Source organism: Pteropus alecto, unplaced genomic scaffold (assembly GCF_000325575.1).
Source record: "Pteropus alecto unplaced genomic scaffold, ASM32557v1 scaffold79, whole genome shotgun sequence".
Lineage (NCBI taxonomy): Eukaryota > Metazoa > Chordata > Mammalia > Chiroptera > Pteropodidae > Pteropus > Pteropus alecto.
Genome location: NW_006494612.1, coordinates 18,739,542 through 18,764,140, shown reverse-complemented (window position 1 = coordinate 18,764,140; position 24,599 = coordinate 18,739,542). Strand labels below are relative to the sequence as shown.

The following is a 24,599-nucleotide window of genomic DNA, read 5'->3' as shown; positions in this document are numbered from 1 at the left end:
TGGACATTTATATTATTTCCACTTTTCTCTTTTGTAAATGATGGATATTTTTGTGTACATAACACTTTGCACATTTGAGATTATTTTCTTAGAACAAAGAATATAAACATTTTAGTGATTGTTAAATGCATGTTGATATTTTTTCTGTTATATCAAATTTGTATTTCTATTGATTGATGATACATTCATTCATTCTTTCAAATAAACAAAGATCTAGTAAGTTTCTAATATCTGCCAAGTAATATCTGGAAGATACAAATAGTCAATCTACTCTGGCCAGCATTAGGTACTGTGGACAGCATTAGTGATAACTAAGGACAACAGGACCCATTTACTTATCCAAAAGTTGTATTGCATTTCTTTGATACTTAGAAGACATCCTTGCTAAATGCTCATTTCTTTAGAGAAGTTCCTTGCCCCCTGATTCCCCTCGCCCACTTCTTACTCATATATGTACAATTGGGAGAGTAAATTACTTAATCTGTAACTATGTTTCCTCATTTGTCAAATGGGAGTAATGATTGTAAGAAAGTCATCCAATTGTTGTCCGAACTCAAGAAAACATTGTATATCTTAAGACAGTGCCTAACACTCTGTAAACATTACCTGTTACTGTTTTTACCTCCAGGATAGAGGAAAATGAAATGAATCATCCATCAGTTGACCCAACAATGAGCAAGGTAAGAACTGTGTGTTCTTTGCCCTAGTACTGTATGTCAAGTTTTAAATGAGGTTTTTATGTTTAAACAAACAAATCTATCAAGTCATGAACTTCCTTTGTCTTTCTTTCAAGGATAGAACAGATTAATTAGTATATGGATAGAGGGATTTTTTTTTTCTTGAGGCATATTGCTAAATTTCACAAAGTTCTGCTAAGTCCTTTGAAAGGAAAATATGTGCTTCAGTTTTTTTGTTAACTAGGATTTAGAAATATCCTTTAATCAAAGAAATAAGAACATTAATGTGCTAACATTTATAGGATGATGAAGTTTTAAAAATTCTATGTTGCATCCTAAGGAAGAATGAACTTAACTATGATGAATTGAACCGACAAGTGTTGGGCTAGTTAGTGTGCTAATGAAATGGCTATAATACTCCAAATTCTGTTTAATCAAGCTTCTATTCTTACCAAATTTTTTTTAAAAAGTCTCTTCTTTCCTGATTTTATATCTATACTTATATCTATATTCCAGTTCTATTATAAGTCTGGTCATTAATAGCATATATTTGATTTGAATAAAGGTATGTATGTCTTGGCAAATTATGTTATATTGAGTTTCGAATTGTGTTGATTTACAAAGGCTAAAAATGTCTGAGTAACTGACATATGTCAATTAATAGATTCTATTGTTTTAGGAATTGTATATATAACATCAAAATTTTGAATAAATATTGTTTATTCAGTTGTGACCACATCTATTTTACTTGATATTTTACAACAATGAATAAAGTATTCATTATACATTTTTTTTCACAGAAGCAAGAAGTTCAGCATATGGTGAAGCCACTTCAAGCTGCTGGAGAAGTAGCAAACTGTAAAATACTTCACTGTCATAGTAGGCGTATAGCATTCTTTCCCTCCGGATAAGACCATCCGTTGCTGTTTTCTTTGTCGATGTTAAGTCCTATTGTTAAATACTTATGTTTTAAATAGCTATTAGATATTAAAAATAAAACAAAAGCCCTTTCTCCTTCAGCAGACCTATGTGAAAGGAAAGGATAATAAGCCGTGATGCAGTTCTCAGGTTCTTCGTGAGGGAAGTGGAAAGAGGCCGGGAGGTTTCAGAACAAGCAAAATCAGAGAAGTAGAGAGTAAATCCAAATATTCGGCAAATGATAAATAAACCAGAACGGAGACACGCCAGCTGTTCACACTGAAAAGTTACCTACCGGACGTTTATTTTGGTCCAAGTTTTATTTTTATATGACTAAGGAACAATAAGTTTTCAATGGGGGAGGGGTGTCTTATTACTTATTACATGAATAAGGAACAGCGACTTATCAATGTAGGTGGGTGTTTCTTTAGGGCGCTTCTACGCTCCCCCTTCTTCCTACTGGCAACCGCTCCGGGACCTCCACCGTGGGGACCTAACCTCAGGACGCCTGTGGTCCAGCGGCAGGGGTTCTCTGCACTCGTCCTCTACGGCCCGGACACATTGCTTAACAAACTCTCGCATCTCAAACTCAGATTTCTGGAACAGGACGACGAACAGCGCCAAGTCCACTTTCCCGTCCTCCCTCCACACGAGCAGTGGCGGGCAGCCGGGCCCGGGCAGCGAACAAAGGCGGCGCGGGGCGCGCGGCCGGGGCTGGCGCGCGTCTCTCCGGCAGGAGGCGGCGGCGCCGCGCCCGAGCCCGCATTCCTTAAGCGCCCAAAGCCCGCGGGGCGACGTCATCCCCGGCTCCGCCCCCGTCCCTCCCCGAGCAAAGTAACTCTTGACTAACAGGAGCAGCCTCCGCTGAGCCATGGAGAGCGGCCGCCGCGGCCGGCGGGAGACGCAGGCGACGCTGGCGCCCCAGAGGTAGTTTGGCGACCACAAAGAAGGAAAAAGTGCGGGCGGGCGGCTGTGGACTTCCCGCTCTCACCCCGCGAGGCCGGGCCGGCATCTTTAGTCGTGGATTTCGCTGCGATCACCCCAGCAGCTCTTTGCAAAGCTGCTTGAAACTTCTCCCAAAGTCGACATGGATACAGCGACAGCGGTGCTGCCTGCTTTTTTGGCGCTCTTGCTTCTCTCCCCTTGGCCTCTTCTGGGGTCGGCCCAAGGCCAGTTCTCCGCAGGTGAGTGGCCCAGACAACTGCCTCTAGCCCCGGGCTCGCGAGGGGTAGAGTGGCTACTCTCCAGGGCGGGGGGCAAGAATTTGGGGGAAGCTTTCGCGGCCCGGGGGTGAGGGGCAGGGCAGAGGCAGAGAGAGATGTCCCCAGAGTTTGTGCCAGGTGGGACGTGGGGCCCCGGTCTGGGAGTCGCTCGGCGCAGGTAACTTTTGTCTTAGCGACCCATTGTTCCTCTATGAGGTTCGCTTTGGGCGCAGGCTGGCCAGGTTGTGCGGGAGTGTGTGAGACATTGCTTTTCTTGGGAAACTGGTAGCCTCGGCGTCCAGCGCGGGCAGCACGGCGCTGGGGAAGAGAGAAAGAAAAAGTAGTTACGACTCCAGGGACGGCTACTCTGTTGCTCGTAGTGCAGGCTTGTTGCTGTCTGCCACTAGAGTATTCAAAAAAAAAAAAAAAAAAAGGTTTTTTTGTGTGTGTGTTTTTTTTTTCCTCCCGGGAAGCCATTGTCAGAAACGTTGAGACTCCAAGGGACTGACCTCGGCGCGCTTTGCCAGGTGCTTTTTGTCCCGGGAATAACCTCCCCTACTATTGTCTAACTACTTCCCCGTCCTTCCCTCAGTCTCTTTCTCCTCCGCCAGCGTTGAGCTGCTCCTGGCTTTGCCCTGTGGGTTAGGGCACTGCGTGGAGTAGGTTCCGTATGTACATTTCATGTTTTGAAATATGATTCAAAGGCTCCACACTGAGCGGTCCTCTGCAGCGAAGGCTGAGAGCCGGGTCCGGGAAGCCTGACCACCGGTGTGGTAGCCTGTTCTTCGGGCTGAGCCACCGCAAAGCTGGCGCAGCTACTCCCAGAGCCGGCCTGGGTGGTGGGGGCTGCAAACGGCCGCTGCCCGCCACGAGGACCAAAAGGAGGGATGTGGAGCGGTCTGGCATTTTATTTTAGCCCTTTGGGTTGTGGGTAAAGCCACTTAGAGAAGTCTGTGTAACCCCATCTCCCGATCCCGTCCTATGTTCCTTTCTAGTTTTGTTATCCTTCCCGTTGGTTGCTTCTTTCGTTCTCTCCTCTGGGGGCTCTGAAGTTTCACCAGGTGGACGCTGGGGAGCGGGCTCCCGGGCGCTTGCTTGTCTCGCGCAGATCCTGACAACTTTTCTGGCCAATCCACCCAGCTCAGCGTGGTTGGCGAGCGCTTCTGCTGCCTTGGTTTCGCGGTGCAGATGAAGACACAGAGGTGGCTGAGGGGTGCTGGAGAAGACGGGGAGACCGGAGAAGTGACAGCCGCGCTCCTGGCTGAGGCTGCAGGACGCGGAGAACGAACTTACTTTGCACATGTTAGTTTCTCTGGTTGTTTTGGCTGCCCGGTTTCCGGGAAATAAATTCAAATTGCTGTGATCGGGAGTAATGTTTATTTCACTTCAGTCTTCTCTGACCTGTTTAGAACTCTATAGGAGTTAGACAACAGATTCAGATGGCAACGTGTGTTGTGCACTCAGTCAGATGATGAAATGCAGCGTGTAGAGGAAAAGCTATGTATATCAGAGATGTATGCAAAGGAAAACAGTTCTATGCAGTGAATGATCCTGTAGCTCAATTTAATTATTTCTGGAGTAAGCATTATTGCATGCATCTCTGACATAACATGCCCATTAGTATTGAAATCGTGCTTGACAATGGTCATATGCAGGCAAGTTGGAGTGGATATTGATTTTTGCTGTGTTTATTACTGCACGGAGAGCCTACGCTTGAAAAAGCATGCAGTTTGTTAATCGGAAGTTTCAATTCTACTAGTTGCATCATTAAACTTACATGTATTCAGGAGTTGCAACTATTAATGTTTTGACAACTGGCAGACATTTTCAGCAGTAGAGAAACTTTTCTTTTTTCCTTTTCAAATGTTATTTACCCTTTAATGAGCAAGTAAATATTCAATTTCCTCCAGCAGAATGTGCAGATGAGCTTTCCTTATCCCTGAAGTTCAGATATCTCTAATGAACAATTGTGTTCTTAGACATCCAGCCACTAAAATGCCTGGCTTTTCTTTAGTGACAAAGCAAAACATTTGACTTTATGATATATTTAAGTCAAAGAATGCAATACTAATATGCAGTACTCCCAAGATTATCTCAAAATTTTGCCATTCAGGATTTACATATTTGTCCAGAAATGAATGCCTTTTATTCCATAGTTTAAAGTCAGATTGTAGATCCGCCTTTATAAATTAAACGTTTGTTTTGTAAAACCTTACATTTTCTGGCCGTCTTAAGTTATTTGATATTCTACTGTCATCAGATTTTTTGGCAGTTAGATTTGTTGCAAAGATACAGATTCAGAGCTTGGAGGTGCATTCTTTGTTACTGTTTGTTTGTTTTTCTTATATTCTTTAAGTGATGAACTTTTATTTCTTTTGAGAAATCTAAATAAAAAAAGGCTTTAAAGTCTAAAACAAACATGTTCAGAATTTTAAAATGACCTGTTAATAAGTCTTTTAAATCATACTCATTTATGACAATTTACCACTTTTAGATATCATGTGTTCGGTGGAGTAAGCTTCAAAGTTTTGTTGGATCTTTGATATATGTACTCATCTAGTCTGCTTTGTTGAAACCCTAGATTTAAGAATATTTTCATCATTGTGACTTTTGTCTTAGCTTTTGTAGTTGAAGTGTAAAAATGTTGCATGAGGAGCCTCTTTCAAACCAGACTTCCTATAAATATCAACTAATATTTATATTCTTTCAGTTTAATCTCTCACTTAAAGTTATACCAGTGTCATACTATACCTGGGGAAACTGAGGTATAGATGCACAAAGGCGCACCGAAGTTTATTCACTAGATTGTAGAGCTATCATCTCTTCATATAATGTAAAAAAAAATTTTTTCTGTACTAGGATTTGGCTGATAAAACAGAGAAGGCTTGGAAACTCAACTTTCTCATCTGTAAAATGGGGATAATAATACCTATCCTGACCTTTCCATATGGTTTTGATGTGGATCCTATAAAATAATTTATGTGAACTGGCACTGTAAATTGTAAAGCATTAGGAAGCCGTCTGGGATGTAATCACCACACATTGAGGTAGCTGAGTTCCTTGACTTCAGTCTTTACTTGTTCCTGCACCCTCTCCTAGCGAGTGCAGGCTGTTTAAGATTGTGTGTGTTTCACTTGGCTAGTCATTTATTTAATCATTATTAAACATAAACATCCTAGGTTGGCCAGACCATAATTTTATCAGCACAATGAGAGAAATTATCCTTTAATTTTTTTACTGACCTCATGTAAATCTTTACTTGAACTAAACCTGTGCAAGAGTCACTATTAACATTCCTTTAAAAGTATTTTAACTATAGAAGAAATATATTTTAAGTCAGTTTCTTAGCTGTTCAACTATTGCCGGTTGTTCAGCTCCTTCATCTCAGAGTGGAGAAAAATACGCAGCCTTTTAGATGCAGTCTTATCAATGACCTAGAGAGGGACTATTGTCTCTCTAGTATGAAGTGAGCCTGGAAGTGCCTTGAATTTAGTTTCTGGCATGTCGCACTGTAACAGCACACTCCTTGATTCCTTAGGACCTTGCAACTTATCTAAGCAACGCCACTTTCCTAGTGTCTGACTTTTTGATGTCTCTGTATGTGAAGTTAATTACTCTTAAACTTGTTACCTGCTAGGACATTGCATCAGAGACAGCTTGCTTTAAGGTTTGCCTTTTAGTTTTCTGGTTTAGATTGGTCAGAATCCCTTGGTTCCTCAATTCACTGAAACTCCAAATTCTAATCACTAATGATATGTAACTGGATATTTCCAGGACTGGTTTTTCTCTCATTAGCGTCCTTATATCTGACTCTGTTGAGTTTCCTAGATTGCAGGATGTAGGTTTGTGTCTGGCCTACCCAGACGGGAAGAGTCAAATCTGGCTGCTCTTGGGCTTTGGCACGTGTGCTGCTGACAGCTCTTCTCTTTGTATTCATAAATGTGAATTTGAAAATAAATCAAGCCCTTTTCTGCTCCGCCCCTCTCCCACACTCCTTCCCAATAAAGCTCCACATGCACACACACAAAATCACAGCCTTTTTGTTTTCAACAAATACCTTTCCATGCTGGACATGTTCTTAAAAACTAGCAATATGACTCATCCACTATCCACAGCAAACCAACCCTCCCACCAAATCTCAGTTCTAGCCATGAGGGTTTACTACAGGCTTTTATGGCTTTTAAAAAAATGTAATTCATGTAATATGGTCCTGTGTAGAGAAACCATGTTGTTGCCTTCTAATATCTTTGAAGTGTGCAGTCTCCTAGGTCTGCTGGAGGTGTGGTATTAGAAACAGTGGAGATCACACTAACTAGGGATCTGCTTCTCAGAGGCATGGGAAATGCTGTCCTCATCTGTCCTATGCTGTTTGCATTTCCCCTGCCTGCTCATCTTGCAGGAAGAGGAGTTCTGGAAGATAGAGAGCAGGAAACATCAAGAGAGTTTACAGATTGTTCTTAAAGAAAAATCAAAGAACACTGGGAATGTGTGTGTGTGCCTGCGTGTGAGTGTGTGTGTTTGATCTTTAATTTTCAAAAGGGGGGAACCCTATTTTTAACTTGTTTATTGGAATCATCCTTTGTCTTTGTCCAAATATTCATTTTTTAAAATTTCCCTCGTGTATTAATCTCAGACTGTACCTTTTGATCATATGTACCTGGTTTGTGTTCCTTTATCAAAGTGTTTCTCTTTGCCTAAAAAGGTTATAATTATTTTTGAACAAGATTTGTTTTTTCATCAAAACTCATGCTGTTTGTCATAGCTATCAACTCATGATATGTCTTAAACTGATATTTGATGACAAAGTAAGTACATCAGTCAGACTAATTTTTATTTCAATTGAAGCCAGAAACAAACTTGTAAACCTATGAAGTAATCTTTTAATGTCACAAAAGATTTATTTGTGCTTATATATCTCTGAATGGAAGAGAAACTTTAAGTTCTTTTCTGTAAATGGGGATACAATTTTGAGTACCATATTGCCTGATATTTTGAGATAAGTTACACACAGCTCTGCTTTGGAAAACTTAAAAAAATATATATGTTTGAATGTTTGCTATCAGTGTGAACTCTGGGGGTAGACAGTTTACAAACTTTAAGCTCCATCTTAGTGGAAATGTATTTCATGAAAAATGTTCTTAAAGAAACAGAGTTCCACATAAAATGTTTTTTTTTAGTTCCATGAAGATTTTTTAATTTGTGTGTGCGTGTGTGTGTGTGAGGTATGTTTACTTTCCTGTAGTATTCTTGTGGGAATTCTTTTGATTTGTAGTTAATATTCTAGTAATAAAACTAAATTTACATAATTAAAAAAAAGCTAGTTTTGTGAGGTGTGTCAGATTGTTGGGATTCTGGGAAAACCTCGTGCCTGGGATGTAAGGGTCTCATCGATCCTGCTGTGGAACGTTGCCATTTCCCCACTTAACTCTGGCTGAGTTTTTTGGCATTCTCCTCTGTGTGTCGATAATCCATAAAAATTACAAGTGGCTTATTTTGTCGCTTACAGTTGTTTTAGGAGCAAATTAAGTAGTCCTTAATGAAATAATCCATGTTTCCACTTTATAAGATTGTAGAGCTCTGTTAATAAAAATGATGAACAGTGTAGTGCTGGCTGAATCCTACAGGTATCATTCTAGAAACCATTTTAATAAGAGGAACTCAGAAACAAAGCCCAATAAAATAGTGTCTAGTTGAGTTTATTGTTTGCATTAGTTTTGTTAGGAAAGCTGAAAGATATAGATATGTATTTACATATACACATAGACACACACACACATATCCACACATCTTAATAATGATAAAACTTCATTGCCCAGAGGTTCAGTTATAAGGAAGTTAAGGAAGGACATTTAGAAATGGAGTCGTATCCCTATACTTTTTCTTGGAAAGAATTCTGAAAATAGATAATCATTTTCTTTATTTCATAGATGAAGAAACTGAAATGGAAAATAAATTAATTATATAGTATTCAATATATTGTACTGTATTATATTCTTTTAATAAGAACATAATAAATCTTTCTCCAGATTGGTCTCTATTTATATAATCCCTTCCCAATGCAGCATAGTCCTTAACCAGCTGATTGTAGGCTGATTCTCCAAACTCTGTCCAGGTTAGCAGCTGACCAGCTGCAAAAGTGGCAGACTGGTCACAGCTCCTTGATGTGAGATGTGATTCACTTTAGGTAAGTCATCAAATTCCAGAGTAGAGAGGAAGCCTGTCTATTGCCCTCACTGACCATCTAGAGGGTTATTGCCTGATTACTTCATGGTCGTTGTATCTCAGTTGCAAGATGCCCTAGAATTTCGCTACTTGAATTGTAGTCCATAGACCAGCAGCATCAGTATCACTTGGAAACTTGTGATAATCTTGTGATTACCTATCGGAGCCCATCCCAAACCTACTGACTCAGAATCTACATTTTAACAAAGTTTCCAGGTGATTTGCTTGAACATTTAATTTTGAGAAACACTGCTCTAGGCCAAAAAAAGCTCAGCTTGAAAATAATTGCCACATGCAATTCACTGTAGAATTGTAAGAGTATTGTGAAAGGATTAATTACGACATGAAACAAATTTCCCTGGAATTATATTTCTGATCAGTATTTACTTAATTATAATTTAACACCCCAGACACATCAAAACAACAATACCATACAGTTTTTTTTTTTTTTTAAAGAATACTCAGACAATTTTGAAAGAAATATTTTTACAAGAAAAATGAGACTAAACAGTTTTGGTTATAAATGTGTTATATAAGAATATTTAAAGGTAAACGTATTATCTGAAGAACCAACATGATACGTGCCAGTCAGTTTTACTTAGCATATTGCTATGTTGATACAGGAAATAGCATTTTCTCTGACGTTACTAGTAGCAGCAGGTTCTTGTTTTATATTTATTTCTCTTTTTCTTCTAAGAGTAATTTAAGGATCTTTGTAATAAGGAGCTCATTTATAGGATGGGCAAATATAGTGAATGGGAGTTAGGTAGAATACATTAAATATCACTGGTGCTCTTTTTACCATCTTTTGTACTCATATTTAAGAACAGATTCTTGTCAGTTCTCTCAAGAGAAAAATTATGATGTAATAGACAGTGCACACTATTCATGTCAAAACACAATTTTACTTGCATTTTATAGCTTGCTTTAGCTTTCTTTTAGAAAATGAATTTTCCCAGAAGACCTAATTGCCTTCTTATTAATGAGCCTGTAAGTGTGTTTTGTTATTCATTTACTATTCTAAATGTGTCTGCTTTTGCTGGCTGTTTCAACAGTGAAGTCTCTGATTAAATCACGGCTGCTATATTTTTGCCATTCACTAGTGATTCAGAAAACCCTGGCGTAATGACGGTTATGACAGAGATTAATAAAACACAAGAAGTATAAATTAATGTTAACCCATAGAGTTGGTTCTACTGTGATATCAGGAGCTTGGGATAATACAGAGCAAAATTCCCTATGTGTTTGATACTGTAATCGAAAGTCTGCTTAATCTGTATTGTTTGAAATACAAAATCAATGGTTCTGGGTTAATAAATAAATTACAGATCAATGATTTCCACATTTACCTAATTTTAAACACTCGTGTTTAACTAATGAGGTTTCCTTGTAGACAGATCAGTGTTAGAGAAGAACTTAGTGATGGAGGGAAACTCTGTAAGGTACTTCCATGCATCTTCCAGAGCTTTAGAGTTTGAAGGCTTTGACTGTTTTTCTAATTTTATTTCAAATTCTAGACCTTGCCTTTTGTATTAGTTGTACTTTTATTATTGTCAGCAATAATTAGGCTCATTTATTCTGTTATACATTGAGGAGAGATATCCCTAAAGCAACTGCAAAAACAACAATAGAAACTGCCATTTACCGGCTGCCTGTGACCCACCAGGCCTTATGATCAATGCTTTACATAATTTTAAATTCTCATGATAATCTTTAGTATTGAAATCATCTTCATTTTGCAACTGAAGCCAAGAGAGTTTAAGTAATAACTTGCCTTAGGTGACAGTGTGTGAAGAACTGGTAGAGCCAAGATTCATTATTGAATATATACCCATCAGACGTTTTTTGGGGGTAGCAATTGTCAGAAAATGCAACCAGACTGGTTGCAACAAAAAGGGAATTTATTCTCTCACCCAACTGACAGCTCAGGTGGAGTCTGACTTAGGAGTTCACATAATTCCTTTGGTATATGATGTCTCTTTGTCTGCCCAACTTAACTAGCTCTGGGGCGCTCCAGGAGTTTGTTTTTAAACCCAATGTTTAGAGATGAGGTAGCTTTGGCAGTTTTCAAGTCACAGCACCCCATGTTCTAGTCCATTAGGAAAATGTGAATTTATATGCTGATTGCACATGAAAAAGCCCTTGAAGTTCACTCTGATTGAATGTGATGAATCATGTGTCCACCTCTGAATCGAAGGCTCTGACTAAGGGGAAGTAAGTGCAGTGATTTGATTGACTTATTTTATTAGGATTCTGGGGTTGGGCGGGGCGGGCGGGGGGACTGTGGAACAAACCATCAGTTGTCAACAGATAAGGGATTGGGTTTTGGAAAGGCAACCAAACTATAGTCTGATTGTTCAAGTTGGAATTAAGTAAGGTGTGAGCAGTAAAAGCAAAAAAAGGGAGAGCTACTTGTGTGTAGCTACTTGTGCTAATAACCCTTCTGAGAAGAAGAAAGGTGGTGGTGGGGAAAACACAGTTGGATCAGATGGTTGGTTCCCTGCTCTGGACCACTAGAAGGTAACATTAGGAAGACATGGTGGTCTAAACCTTAGTCCCTATGGAGGAGCGGGTAGAGAAGGAAGAGGAAAAGGCAAATTGGACGGGGCAGGTTTGTGTGCATTGCAGATCAGCTGTTCATAATTTAGGGAGTTTTTTTTTCCTCCCCTTTAAGCCCTACTTCAAAGCATAAATTTTATTATTTTTATTATTCAGTTTTCTTTGCCATAATATTTAATAAGTCCAACATTAAAATTTGACAGAACTTTCAGTGCTGAGAGGGACCTTATAAACACAAGAAGTATGAATTATAATTGATATTCTTTCATTTGATATAATTTGTCCAAAGTCATACAGCTTGGAAGAATTTGAGGTCAAACTCAAGATTTCAATTTATATATATCACTGTTACAATGTATACATTGTTTTGCCTAATGGTAATTTATAGAGATAATTATTTATGGTTTTCTTGAATTATTTTGATTTGTGTTCTGAAGTTCTAAAACAATGTTTCCAAATGCCAGCCTGACCTATTCAGGTGCCCTACCCTACAAGATTTATTTATACATATGTGCACAAATAGGTGTTGGCATATATGCATTTATTTTTAATAGAAGCCAAGGCTGTGATAAATGATGCTAATTGACACAGAGAAATAAAGCCTAGTAACTATCTCTTCACTTTGGAAACTAGTTTTGAAACACTCAGGAGGTGACAGTGAACTTGTTTATAATTTTGATCTTCTCACCTTGGCTGACTAACTTGATAATGTGTCTGAACAACATGGGATATTCAAAACAGTGGGTGTAAGAAGGTACTGAATAATGAATAAAATGTAGAGAAATAGCAGCTGTTGTTCCAAGCCTACCTTCTCACAATGCGAAGATTATCGGGCCTGTGTTAGAGACCCATGTGTGCTCCACCAAGTGTGAATGAGGACTAGGGCACCTCATGTGGCTGTGCCAGTTTAGACTAGCATTTCCAGGGTTGCTAATGGCCCTTCTCTGGCCAGAGCACTTGGACTGGCACATAGGGGAAGACGGTGGTCATGGGGGAAGGCTTATGGACTTCAGCATTGCTTCTGTTACTGAAGGTTTATTATTACTGACCTTTGCCTATTATCTTTAAAAATTTAATGAATTATTATTTTCTTTCCCATGTATTGCCTACTTTCTCTGTGACTTTTTTTTTTTTTTTTAAACCATGTATTATATTCTTGTCAGGTGTGCTAACTGACTCCTGAATGATGAAATTTGTAATAATTGGTCTAATATCCTGGAAGGTTGAAGCAGAGTGCTGTCTAGTGTTGATTCATCATTGCTTCTTTATATTAACTACATTAAATACTTAGGAAATGTATGCAGTGAAGGGATGGACAACAACCTGTTTCAGAGAGAGCAAAAGGCTTCTTTGGAGATCTATGTATGAAATCATTTTAGTGCACAAGAGCATTGGGCTTGCTATGACACTGTTCCAATCCTAGCTTTGTCACTTTCTAGCTCTGAGATTTGGAGATAATTCCTTTCTGCTTAAACCTTAATTTCCTTATCACTGAAATGATAATATTACAATGACAGTGATTTTAGTATCTTTTCTAATTACTTAGTAGGACACTTTTAAAGGTAAAATGAGTAATATATGTGAAAGTACTTTTTAAAAATAATTGTAAACTATCAAAAATGTAAATTATTTTTGTTGGGAATATAAATTTTGATAATAAATTATTGTCGAAGGCACAGTATATGCTAAGGTATGGAAATGAAAACAATAGATGCTTTGTATATTTGTATATTTAGTTATACTACATATCCAAGTTGTTTACACATCTGAGTTTTTTGGGAAAGTGGTGTGATAAAGATGAGTCAGTAAGGTTCTTGTGAGCATTGAATAGTTTTGTTACATATCATAAAATGTGGCTCCCCAAATTCATCTTCACATATATGTATTTCCTCTATATATGTAAGTAAATTTTACTCTGATGCTTGCTACAAAATAGTTTTTGTATTTTAACTAGCTATGTTAACAAAATGATTAGAAAATGTGGTTAGAAAATATTTTCACTGAAAAATTTTAAACACACGTTTTAAGGACTGTGATCATATATGGCCAGTTGTGTGTATAGTTTTTCTTTTTGGAATATTGTCATGAAGACATTTAAAAAAAAAAAATGCTCTTGCTATTTGAGCTGATTAGCCTACTTAGTGAGAGCATGATTCTGGTTTTATCTCTGTTTATTCTTCCATTCCACATATCTTTGAGTTTCTAATATGTCATTACTGTGTCAGGTTCTGGGTATTCTGGCAAGCAAGCCAAGTATTGTCTCTTTGCTTTGGGAGCACATGTGACTTTATGATTATAGAGGGAGTGGTGATCATTGCATAGCTCCACATCTAGTGATTGATAGGTGAACTGGGGCTATTTTGTAACTGACCATACCTCTGTGACTTGGCAAATCTCAAAGCCCAGTCTGTCTCTTGCAATTTACTGGTTTCTCCACTTTAGAACTTGTCTGGGTTAATACAGTGCATTAGTAGTCTTTCTGTATCCTTGAGTCTACACATAAAAAGCCTGAAGGCTACCAAAAAAGAATTACACAAAATTCCGCCAAATGGAATTTCCCCAAAGTTGAGTCATTGTTAATATAAACAAGTCGGGCAGAGAGCACGTTTGTTTTCTGGAAGCTCACAGTCACTTACTTTCCCTCTGGAAACAGGATCAGGAAGGTTGATGGGGGGGGGCCTCTTCATGGAGGACAGTGTTAATGTGCATCCACTATGTGAACATTCGTATGCAGAGCCCCTGGTTGTTCTGCCGCAGAGTCCAATTTGCTGTGACCTACAGATGCTTATCTACTGCCGCTGCCGCCCTGATTCTCATCAGCCTTCTCTCTGCTGCTTCAGTAGAGCGTGTTGTCCAGAGTAGTGGGAAGCTATTAAAGAGAGAGGTCAGAGGCCAGTGGAGAGACTAGAAGCCAGAATCAGGGCAGACTGTGACCCAACCCAGAACCGCCCCTGCACCTGCATCTCGGAAGCAGAGTAAATTCTATTCCTGGTGCTTTGGTCATTCATTCTGAGGAGGCAACACTATTGTCATTTAAATACACCCATTGCCCTACCAGAAAATAGAGATTTTGAATGTCTATGTTAAAAGAGACCCATGTGACTTGCAGTGTGTGAATTAAGGAGAAAAGTTAATTCGGGAGATGTGCAAATAGTTTCTAAGCCAAATCAAAAGTAGAAATTTAGAAAATTCTTTTATATTAGTCAAGTCACCAATGTATTGTGTCTATTTTATCTTTAAGCAAAGAACGCTCATAGAATATATAGCATAATTTTAAGATCACAGACTTTGGAACCTGACTGCCTGAGTGTATACGCTCGTTCCAACATTTTCTTGCTGCATGATCTAACCACTTTCTTTTAGTTTCCACAATTGTAAAGTGGAATAATTCAAGTACTTATCCCAGATATTTGTTTTGAGGAATACTGAAAGAAGTTTAAAAGAGTGCTTGGCACATTTTATTCATTCAGTCTTACGTAGGTTGGAGAAGGTGCAACATTTTGGGTATCAACAAACCTCCTTACCCCCTGGAGAGATTTAATCTCAGCTGAATTATGAAAACTCTAATTTGAGAATAAGATTAAAATGGGAATTCACCAGAAAGTTGAGGAGTGTGATCTATGTTCTGTTAAGTGTCCATCCCAGTGAGACTAATGTTCTGTCTAGGAGCTGTACTCAGATTTCAAAATGACAACATTAGAATTAAGCAGCAGATAAGAGAGGATTTCTTGGCTCCTAAAAAATGTTGTTTTCCCAAAGATTATATGTAGAATGAGAAAAGGATATCCTCACTGCCATATTTGCATTTGACACGTGCTAAGTAAATGCATTACTGGCATTTGGAACATCATTTACCTATGAATTCTAGATAATGTTTTTGTTTTCTTTTTTGAAGCTTTCTGTTGATATTTAATCTTCTTTAGCCAAGGTAGTTTCTTTAGCCAAGGTAGCTTCAAATACATTTAAACCCCAAGCCACTGTCAACAGGATAAAGCCATTTCAGTCTGGTGCTGTGGAGCTTAGGGTTGGCTAAATTTTTGACAACTCTTAGCTCACTTGCAGAGCTGCTCTTTGCCAGTCAATCAATGCAGTGGAAAGCCTCGATAAACCTCAACAAGGATTTCATGTTCGATTCAAGTGTCAGCTTTCCAGTACTCTTCCCCCTTCTTGCTGTATCTCTAGCTGTAATCGAACAATCTTCTACTTTCCATGTGTTATATTTGTGAAAATATTTGCTCTCCAGATATAATGAAAAATTCCTGTCAACTTTCTTATCAGTGCTCTTTGCACTGTAGGTTTGAATCTTGATAAAATAAATGCTCATAATATTTAATTTACCATAATTCAGTTTTGTATCCTGAATGGATGCTACTACTAATATAGGTCTTTGTGATTATGGTGGCAGCAGGTGTCTTCATAAGCTCTTCTTCATTTTGTTAATGTAAGAAATGTCCAAACCTGTAGAGAACTTTTTTTATAAGAGTTTATTTGAGCCAAACTGACACCATATACAGGGGAGCAAGATATCAAAAATCTAAAGAATATGTTTTGCAACTTCTTTTATGCATTCAAAATTAAGGAAAGGGGACATAAGGAAGATTGGAGAAAGCAAGGTGGAGATTATATTACTGGATAAAGATTACATGTGCTCTCTTGAGGGTTAATGACCCCTTTAGGGGTATTCTGTTATTTCAAAGGTTCCTTAACCTAGATGCAACAAGAACAATGAACAGGGCTGGCTCAAGGCAAATGATAAGCCTTTCAGTAAAGTTGTATGCCTGGGACATGACTACCCACCTTGAGGGACCCAGTTAGGAATTTATAATCAGATTACCCTGTGAGGTGACTTTCCTTAGAACTCCTTTTTTCAACCACAGTTTAGTTTCTTAAGGTGTTGTGTTCGTGGTACATAGTCAGGGAGAAAAAATCATCTACCCTTGAAGATTCTTCTGGCTGAATTAATATTCAAAATAACATGACATGCATTAGCGGGAGAAAAACAAAGATAAATAACATATATACCATATGTATGGGAAACCTAAGAACATTGAATAACTCAAGAGAATACCTTAATACTACTTGCAGTTAAAGAAAGAAGATGATGCTGGGGGTGGAGAGTCAGTTAGGGGTTACTGGGGAAAAGCACAGAAAACAAGGGTGAGATTGTTATGCAGATTTATGCCTATTAATTGGCATTGGAGGCAGCCTAAGTACCCTGAGGGGGAAACACCCTTCCACATGGAGATTTCCCTTACAAATGTAAATGTTCTTTTACAATGGGTAACCTCTACTTGGTTTTCAGGCTTCTCTCAGGTCTGCTATGTAAAATTAACCAGCCTAAAATAATTAGTAACCCATAGAAGCATATTTTGGGGTGGCATAATCACTAAAAAAATTAAAAATTAAAAGTTGAACTTCTGTAGCACATGTGAACTTGAATATGGAACCTCTCTGAAGAGGGGATGCATAACTGTACTGCTTGTTCTGGGCCCCTGAATCATGATCCAGTTATTATATGGAAAGCAGATTTGTCCTTGCATGTGTCACAACAAATATCTAAAGGATACTGAAGCAGAAAAAGATTGAGTATGACAGACCTGTGTATGGAATGAAAACACTGTGTAATAGACAGTATAAGTATACTTTGTGAACAAAAAAGGTTATTGTAATAAGTCATACATTCCTAACTGGAAGGTCTTGGTGGGTAGTCACTCCCCAGGCCTATAACTTTTCAGTGAACAGTTTTTAAGCAAGCCCTGTATATTATTGTTGTGCATCTAGGTTAATACATCTTTAAATGCCGGAAGTGATACCCCTGGAAGGGGTAACCACTCTTAAGAAAGCACATAATCTTGTAATCCAGTCTCTGATTGCTCTCTCCCACCTTCATATAATCTTTTTATGTTCCCTCCTTAATTTCAAATGCATAAAAGAAACTGCAAGACTGTTATTCTCTAGAGCATTTTAGATCTTGCTTCCTGGCAACTATCGTCAGTTTTGGCTCAAATAAACTCTTAAATTCTTTACAAGTTTGGACATTTCTTATGTTGATAACTTAAATTTAATAATATATTCAGGAACTATAAATTCTAATCAGTGTGGTTCAGGCTGTGGCTTCCCAACTGTTTGCATGAGGGAGTTGGAGTTGGAGAATGAGAGAGTTGGAGAAACCCATAAACCTGCAAATGTTACCGCAAATATCGCCAGAGGAACCCAGGTGCTCACTCCTTCCTCTTAAGGCAGTCTCTTAATTCTGCAGAGTAGATTGTGTCCTTTACTGGCCCATTCTTATCAGGAATGTAGATCCCAGGTGAGACCTGGGAGTAACTTTGAGGGCTGATGTTCACTCCTTTACTTAGATGCAGGAATCCATGGGAAGAGCTTTGAATTTCCCACAGATACATGCTGTTCACGTAAGTATCCATTTAAGATCTTTTCTAGTCTCTCAGCTGTTTGCTCACAGTTTGAGTCAGGATAATAGTAGATAGGAGCATTCTATCCACCCACGTCGCTTATTCATAATTTTACCACAAACTTCTCCAGTTGCCAACACATTTTAGATAAGCATGTAATTTTATTAAGAGTGTCTCATGTTGCTTTCAAATACAGTCAAGTAATGGCTAGGGCGAAAGGAGGGGCAGGATGTCATATTAGCATTTACCTTTTACCTTTTCCAGTGCCTGTGCCTTGAACGCAGATATTTCTTTGAGGTGGAGACTTTAATTGTTGTTGACAACCCCATCTATTGTTGGGATCACAGCTGTAGCAAACGTTGTCTTTTATGTGAGCAATGACAAAAAGGTTATATTTATTCTGTACATTACGGCAATAGACTTGAACTTTAGTGATAGCATGTCAAATATAATATCCTTTGAGCTTGTTAAAATAGGTGATACCAGTCTAAGTTATTAGCACTTTCTTTTTGGCAAAACCTCATTGGGGCAGGCAACATTGATTTGTACATTCATATGATTGATTAGAGGATCCCTATTAGGCTGGTGACCTAGTGGCCTCTTCATTGAATACGATGTATATGACAGAGTTTGTTTCATTCTTTTCTTGTTAATTTGGTTACATTCACCAGTACAGGCATTTTTACACATTGAAAGCAGGACCCTCTACCAACAAAAAGGTTACAACTGTCTTTATTGAGATTCTTGCTTTATTGTGGTGGTCTGGAACTGAACTTGCAATATCTCCAAAGTATGCCTGTATTTAATGCATGTCCATTTTCTGCCAGGCAGGGTGTTTAATACAGAGGATGAAAAGAGGAAAAACTAGACTCAATTTCTGTACTCAAGGCTCTCACAGACTAGTTGGGATATCTAGAAATAAGTTATAATTCAGAGTGGGAGGTACAGTATGAGTACCGTCAGGATATGAGGAAAGGACAGTCACTCACCCCAGTGTGATTAGTTAGGTGGTTTTGAGTGAGAAGGCCATGAATGAGGAAACTCCTAAGACTGGGCACACGGTGCTCGTGAGAAAATGAGGAAGTAATGGTGATGGGGGGAAATGTTTAACGATTGACTCTTCAAAAAAAAAAAAAAAAAAAACACACACCAAAGTTTAGGGGTTAGCATTTGGCAATTTCTACAGCGTAAATACTATCACTGTGGCTCATTTCAAATTACCAGTGTTGTAGCCACCAGCACCCGATAGACACACGGACCACCAGAAATCAGTGAGTTATAGGAAACACACTCTTTATTCAGCCAGCAGGGTCTGCCAGGGGTACGCAGACCCCAAATCAAGCAGCCCCGAAATGTAGAGGTACAGGGTTTTTAAGCCCTAAACCCCTATTCTTCATCCTGTTTGAACACACAAGTCTATTTTTCTTCTTTTGACTAACTGTCAACCCACAGGTCGGTTGAGCAAGCGGGAGTACAGAAGCAGAAAGCTTATTGTTAGAGCGTTATGTTCCCATGGGCGATAGCCAAGCAGTAATTTTCCAGCCAGCACACCAATGTGACATTATTGATCAGCATTGGGAACAGATGTGTGTTAGCACAATAGTGTACAGTACTTCCATCATACAGGTATAAGAGAAGTAAGTAACCTCAAGAACATATAATATAGTCATAGTAAAATGTAGTAAAACAATTAGAAGGTGATGACTTTGGAGTTAATGCCTTTAAGTATAATCTATTTAAATGAAAGTTTCTATTAAAAATGATTGTGATTAACAACCGGCTCTCAAAATTGCTGAAAATTTTAACAATCGACTATTAGGAGGTAGTAAGGGCTGGCTCCAGCAGGCCACTCAATACATTATAATCTTGGATGTGGGTATGAGGGGTCCAGTGATTGAATTCTCTTTAATTATGGGCCCTCCTGTAATTCCCAATAGAGCAGAATTTAGAATGAGAAAGACTAGGAGGATTTAGTTATCAATAGGTTAGATTCATAAATATAAAATGCAGGTGTCAGAAGGCTTTTGGAGCATTCATTACAGAACCTAATCTTAGGAAAAGTCCCAAGAAGAAGAATGTCTTTATGCTTCGCTCTAGTTTCTTCACTGCACAGGATGAATATCTTTGGTCTTAGGTGTTGGTGTGAGTAGTTAAACTCTCCTTAAGGACTGTTTACTTAGATCCCTGCTAAGTCTACTTAAAGAGTAAGCTTTTACAAACCTTTGAATTACAGTACCCTTCTAAGCTAATGACCATCTTTTCTAGAATATTACACAGTAGGTGGTGGGTTCCCAGCCAATACATTTTGAAAATTATTATATAATCTTTGTAATAAGATACCTTTTGTGACCCATAAGAGCACCCAGCATTTGAGTTATTCAGAAATACTGGAAGAATAAACATTATCAGTGAAAGTGAATGGATTTGCATACCATTCTTCTCTATGTTATTTACTTTGATGGATTTTTTTTGAGTGTATGAAGTTAACATCTACAAGATATATATGAAAAAAATATTTTTATTATCAATTTCTTTGAGCTCTTGGTGTAATGATCTTTTATTATTTTCCATGGAATTATCAATTGTTAACTAAATTTACTTCTGATTATTTTACTTGACTTAAAATATTTATTATTTAATCTCTACCAATGTCACATACAAATGAATGTTGTTTTGGCCCAATCCTGACCTGATAGCATCACAGATGGGTGTGCTAGAGCCAAAGAGTCTGTCTGACTTTCTGATTCTTAGCCACTGGCTTGGGACCTATGCATAGCTCCCCGTACCGCCAGTCAACAGAGCTTACTTTGGAGATGAAGTGACTTCAGAAACATGGGGGAGTGAGAGACGTCCCCAGATTTCTCCCCTTGAAACAAATGAATGTCGTTTTAACACATGTTCTTATAACATTTATTTCCATAAGACAAGACTATTCCAAGCTCTAAAAAATGTCCTGTAGGTTAATCCTGCAGTCCTAAATAAAAATTCCTGTGCCCTCTATACCTTCATTAGGCTCTGCCACAAAGAAGTTATTATCTAAAAGATATTCATACTTTAGAGTCTAGTTTAAGATTTTTTTTTTTGGAAATTGGCAGATTGTTAATATGTTGTATACATATATTTTTTCCCCCTTTTTGGTAAGAATGTATGTATGTGTTTGAGTTGAATAATTATATGACAGAGTGCCGAAAAGTCCCCAAGTGACTTATTTTGGCAATATGGATTTCTCTCTCTATGATTTTTCTCTGCATAACATACATAAAACCTTTCATCTCATATCTGGGAGAAAAATCTATTTTCCTTCTCATAAGAACAATTTCAAGAATTTGGAAGCATTCCAAACTTTACGACTTAAAACTAGGTTCCATAACATAATTTACCCAATCTGTTCAAAACAAAATAGGGATTTTAATTCTTCTCAATTAGTGGTCTCTCTCTCTTGAAACAAAGTGGGAGGAGAGATAAAGACAAATATTTAGTATTAATAAAGGTGTAGTAGTAAATTGACTAGAAGTTTTATTTTTCTGCATTTAAAAATGTTTATAAGAAAGAGGCCTATGTTAATATAAACTCTCAAGGGTTTACTTTATAATATCCATTTCTACTCTATAACCTGGGGTCAGTAGACTTTAAACTCAGTGTCTTTTATGCCTATAATACTTAGACCAATTAATTGATATTCAGAATGAATTATCTTAAGTATCATCAAAGGTTTAATTATGTTAGGAAAATTGTAATTCATAAGACTGGAAGCCTTATCAACAGTGACCACAGGATTGAAATGAAAGCACCTTCCTGCCCCTCAATTCTGACATAATCCCGTGGTTGATTACATTACCCCAGACGACCTGCTTTAGAACATCTGTTTTTGGAAGACGACTTATGCTTTTAATTCCTTTGTATCTCAACATCGTGCATTCAAGAGGGTCTGATAAAGATCTGTAATTCATTTCTCACTATATTTAGTCACTTCTTTATTGAAGCCTGATGATATGACACAACAATGCATGGGCAAGGGTTTTACCTGATTCTGCTCCAGAAACTGAAGACATTGGTCTATATTTCCTGAGCTGTTTACATGTCTTTTCTAGACTATCACTTCAAGGGCAAAAAGTATGTATCTTTGAAAAATGTTTTAGGTCCACTAACCTATAGCAATATTTACTTTTAGAAATATTATTTTCAATAGCTAACATTTTAGTTTTTACTGGGTCTAACATTGAAGTACTTTTTAAGCATGAGCTCAGTATTTCCAAACTACATTTAACCACCCATTTTGTGGGTACTCAATTCAATCCAGTAGGTAGCAACCAACTTATTTAAAAGAACATGAAATAGAAGAGTATATAGCAACAATAATAAAAATAAGATGCATCTCATAAAGGAAGTATTAATTAAATTTATATGTATATATAATATTATACATATATATATATGTATATTTATGTCTCTGTATAATAGGTCACAATGTGAAATGACTTCTCATTGTGGGTCTGACCAAAAAAAGCAAGAAAGCCACTATACTTATTTCATATAATGCTTACTGTAGTCCTATGAAGTGTAGCCCAAGATCCATGATGTGCCCAAAGTCACACTGTATAGACTCCCAAGATCATTCTTTAACTATTATGTTGTGGAAGTTCTAGTAGACTATTAAGAGCACAAGGTTTGCTTAATTTGATAAATGAGTGACTTAATTTACCTGGACCTGCTTCCTTATTGTGGGGATAATGCCACTACTACCCTATTTACAGGATCAGATAAGGTAACTTATATGAATATGCTTTTCCAACTTTGAAGGAGCTATACAAGTATAAATTATTGCTATTACAATGACTTGTTCTTTGGTTCTTCAGACACTAACTGACACCACGTTTGACTAGTGATGGTCAGATTAAGTGCCTTTTAAAGTATTTGTCAAACTCAAAAGCCTACAATTCAGTGTTTCACGAGTGGAGAGCACTCCTGTTAAATACTTTTTATAGTCTTTTTCTTGTTTATGATAAGATGTTTTGGTGAATAAACAAGCTATTTATTTATATTTACTCTTCCTATTTTGGTGTTACTCTTGACAAAACAACAGAAGGCAGTGTACTTTGGACATATCTGTACAAACTCATTCACATTTGTCTTCAAATAAACTACATGTTGGTTAAAAAAATAACACTATGAAAATAAAACTTGATTTAAAAAATTGAAATAGCCATGGTTATACTCAATAGAACATCTAAAATATTCTGAATAAAAAGATATCCAGGACTTAAAAACAACAACAAAGGAACAAAAAACAAATGAAACCCCCAATTTATTATAAAACTTGTGAATTGGAGTTATTTCAATAAATAAACATATATCTAGCAAAGTAGCTGTCTATTTGCTAACTGTCTTCTATCTTTCTGCCATTCTCTCAATCATTTTATCTTTCTATGTGGCCATGAGCCAAACTTCTTAAGATACATTTTTTTAATTCTGCACTTATTCTGTGGTTTAATTCCAGGATATAATGATAAAAATATAGATATTTTGTATGTTAATATGGCATAACCGCACAAGTCTTGAAGGCTTCACATTATGAACATTATCCTAATTAAACATATTTCTCAGCATTAGAGAAACAATGACGTTATCTGGACAGAGGAGCATTGATACTTCTGTTCCCCAGCAGCCCCTGAGTCCAGTCTTCCTAAAAGCAGAGGGAAGATATTGGGATGCAAATTAGATAGAGGAAGGCTCTTCGCCAAGTGTTGTTTATTGAACTGAGTAAATGTCTCCCCGGTGGGTTGGAGGGCTCTGGTTAGTGTAAGTGGGCAGGAAGAGTCTGAAGTTTCTCAAAGAAACACCAAATGTAGATTTCCTGGGCCCCCGCAGAGGGGCTCAGGCCTGAAGGCCCTTCCTCATCCAGGAGCCCAAGTGGAGAAGACTGCCTGTTTTGACACTAGGCACTGTCCATGCTTTGGAAGTTAAAAATTCTTGGAATGAAAGCTAGGTGTGATTTATCTTTTAACAATTCGACAGAAAAGAGAGTTTTAAAGAAATAGGAGGAGTATAGTTTCAGTGGATTTATTTACAGTTCCTGAGAGAATGAATCGTTTTACATTTTCACACTTTCAGATATAAACAGTATGCTAATAGCAAAGCCCCATACCTATTCATGAGAAATTTTTCTAGAGGACTTACGTCAGTCAACATGTTAAAAAACAACTCATTTTTAGAAAAAAAAAAAATACTTCAAACTATAAAAAAACATTCTTTTAAAGTGTCCTGCAGTTCAGATTTCAAAATGATTCACAGAATTACTACACTCTACTTCCAGTTAGCTACATCTAATAGAAAGGAAAAAGCAAACGAACTTCTGGTAAGTCATACTTACTTAAACTTTGGATCCAAACTAAGAGAACAAGACTCTTAATACTGGGAGAGACCAGGTAAGAGTGATGGAGTAAGAAATAAAGGAGGAGAAATGGAAAGAATTCAGCCCAAATAAGAAAACAGAGGTATTTAAATGTATGACTATCAATCTGATGTTTGCTCAATTAAGTGTGAAAGTTTAAATTTACTCCTTTCAAAGCAAGATTTTTATTTCGTCTAGTTTGCATTAAAAGTATTAT

At 37.7% G+C, this 24,599-nt stretch overlaps 1 protein-coding gene across 7 annotated transcripts in view; it reads left to right on the top strand.

The window, feature by feature from the left end:
* The first annotated feature begins 2,434 nt into the window (after window positions 1-2,434).
* Window positions 2,435-24,599, top strand: part of PTPRK (protein tyrosine phosphatase, receptor type K) — a 483,452-nt gene continuing 461,287 nt past the window's right edge. For 5 of the 7 annotated variants that reach the window (XM_025042408.1, XM_015600081.2, XM_025042412.1 and 2 more), the window contains exon 1: window positions 2,435-2,779. In XM_025042408.1, the coding sequence (XP_024898176.1) occupies window positions 2,683-2,779 (97 nt within the window). In that variant the 5' untranslated portion in view covers window positions 2,435-2,682. The remainder of the gene's footprint in view (window positions 2,780-24,599) is intronic. The other 2 variants (XM_015600080.2, XM_015600077.2) reach the window with 1 other exon arrangement.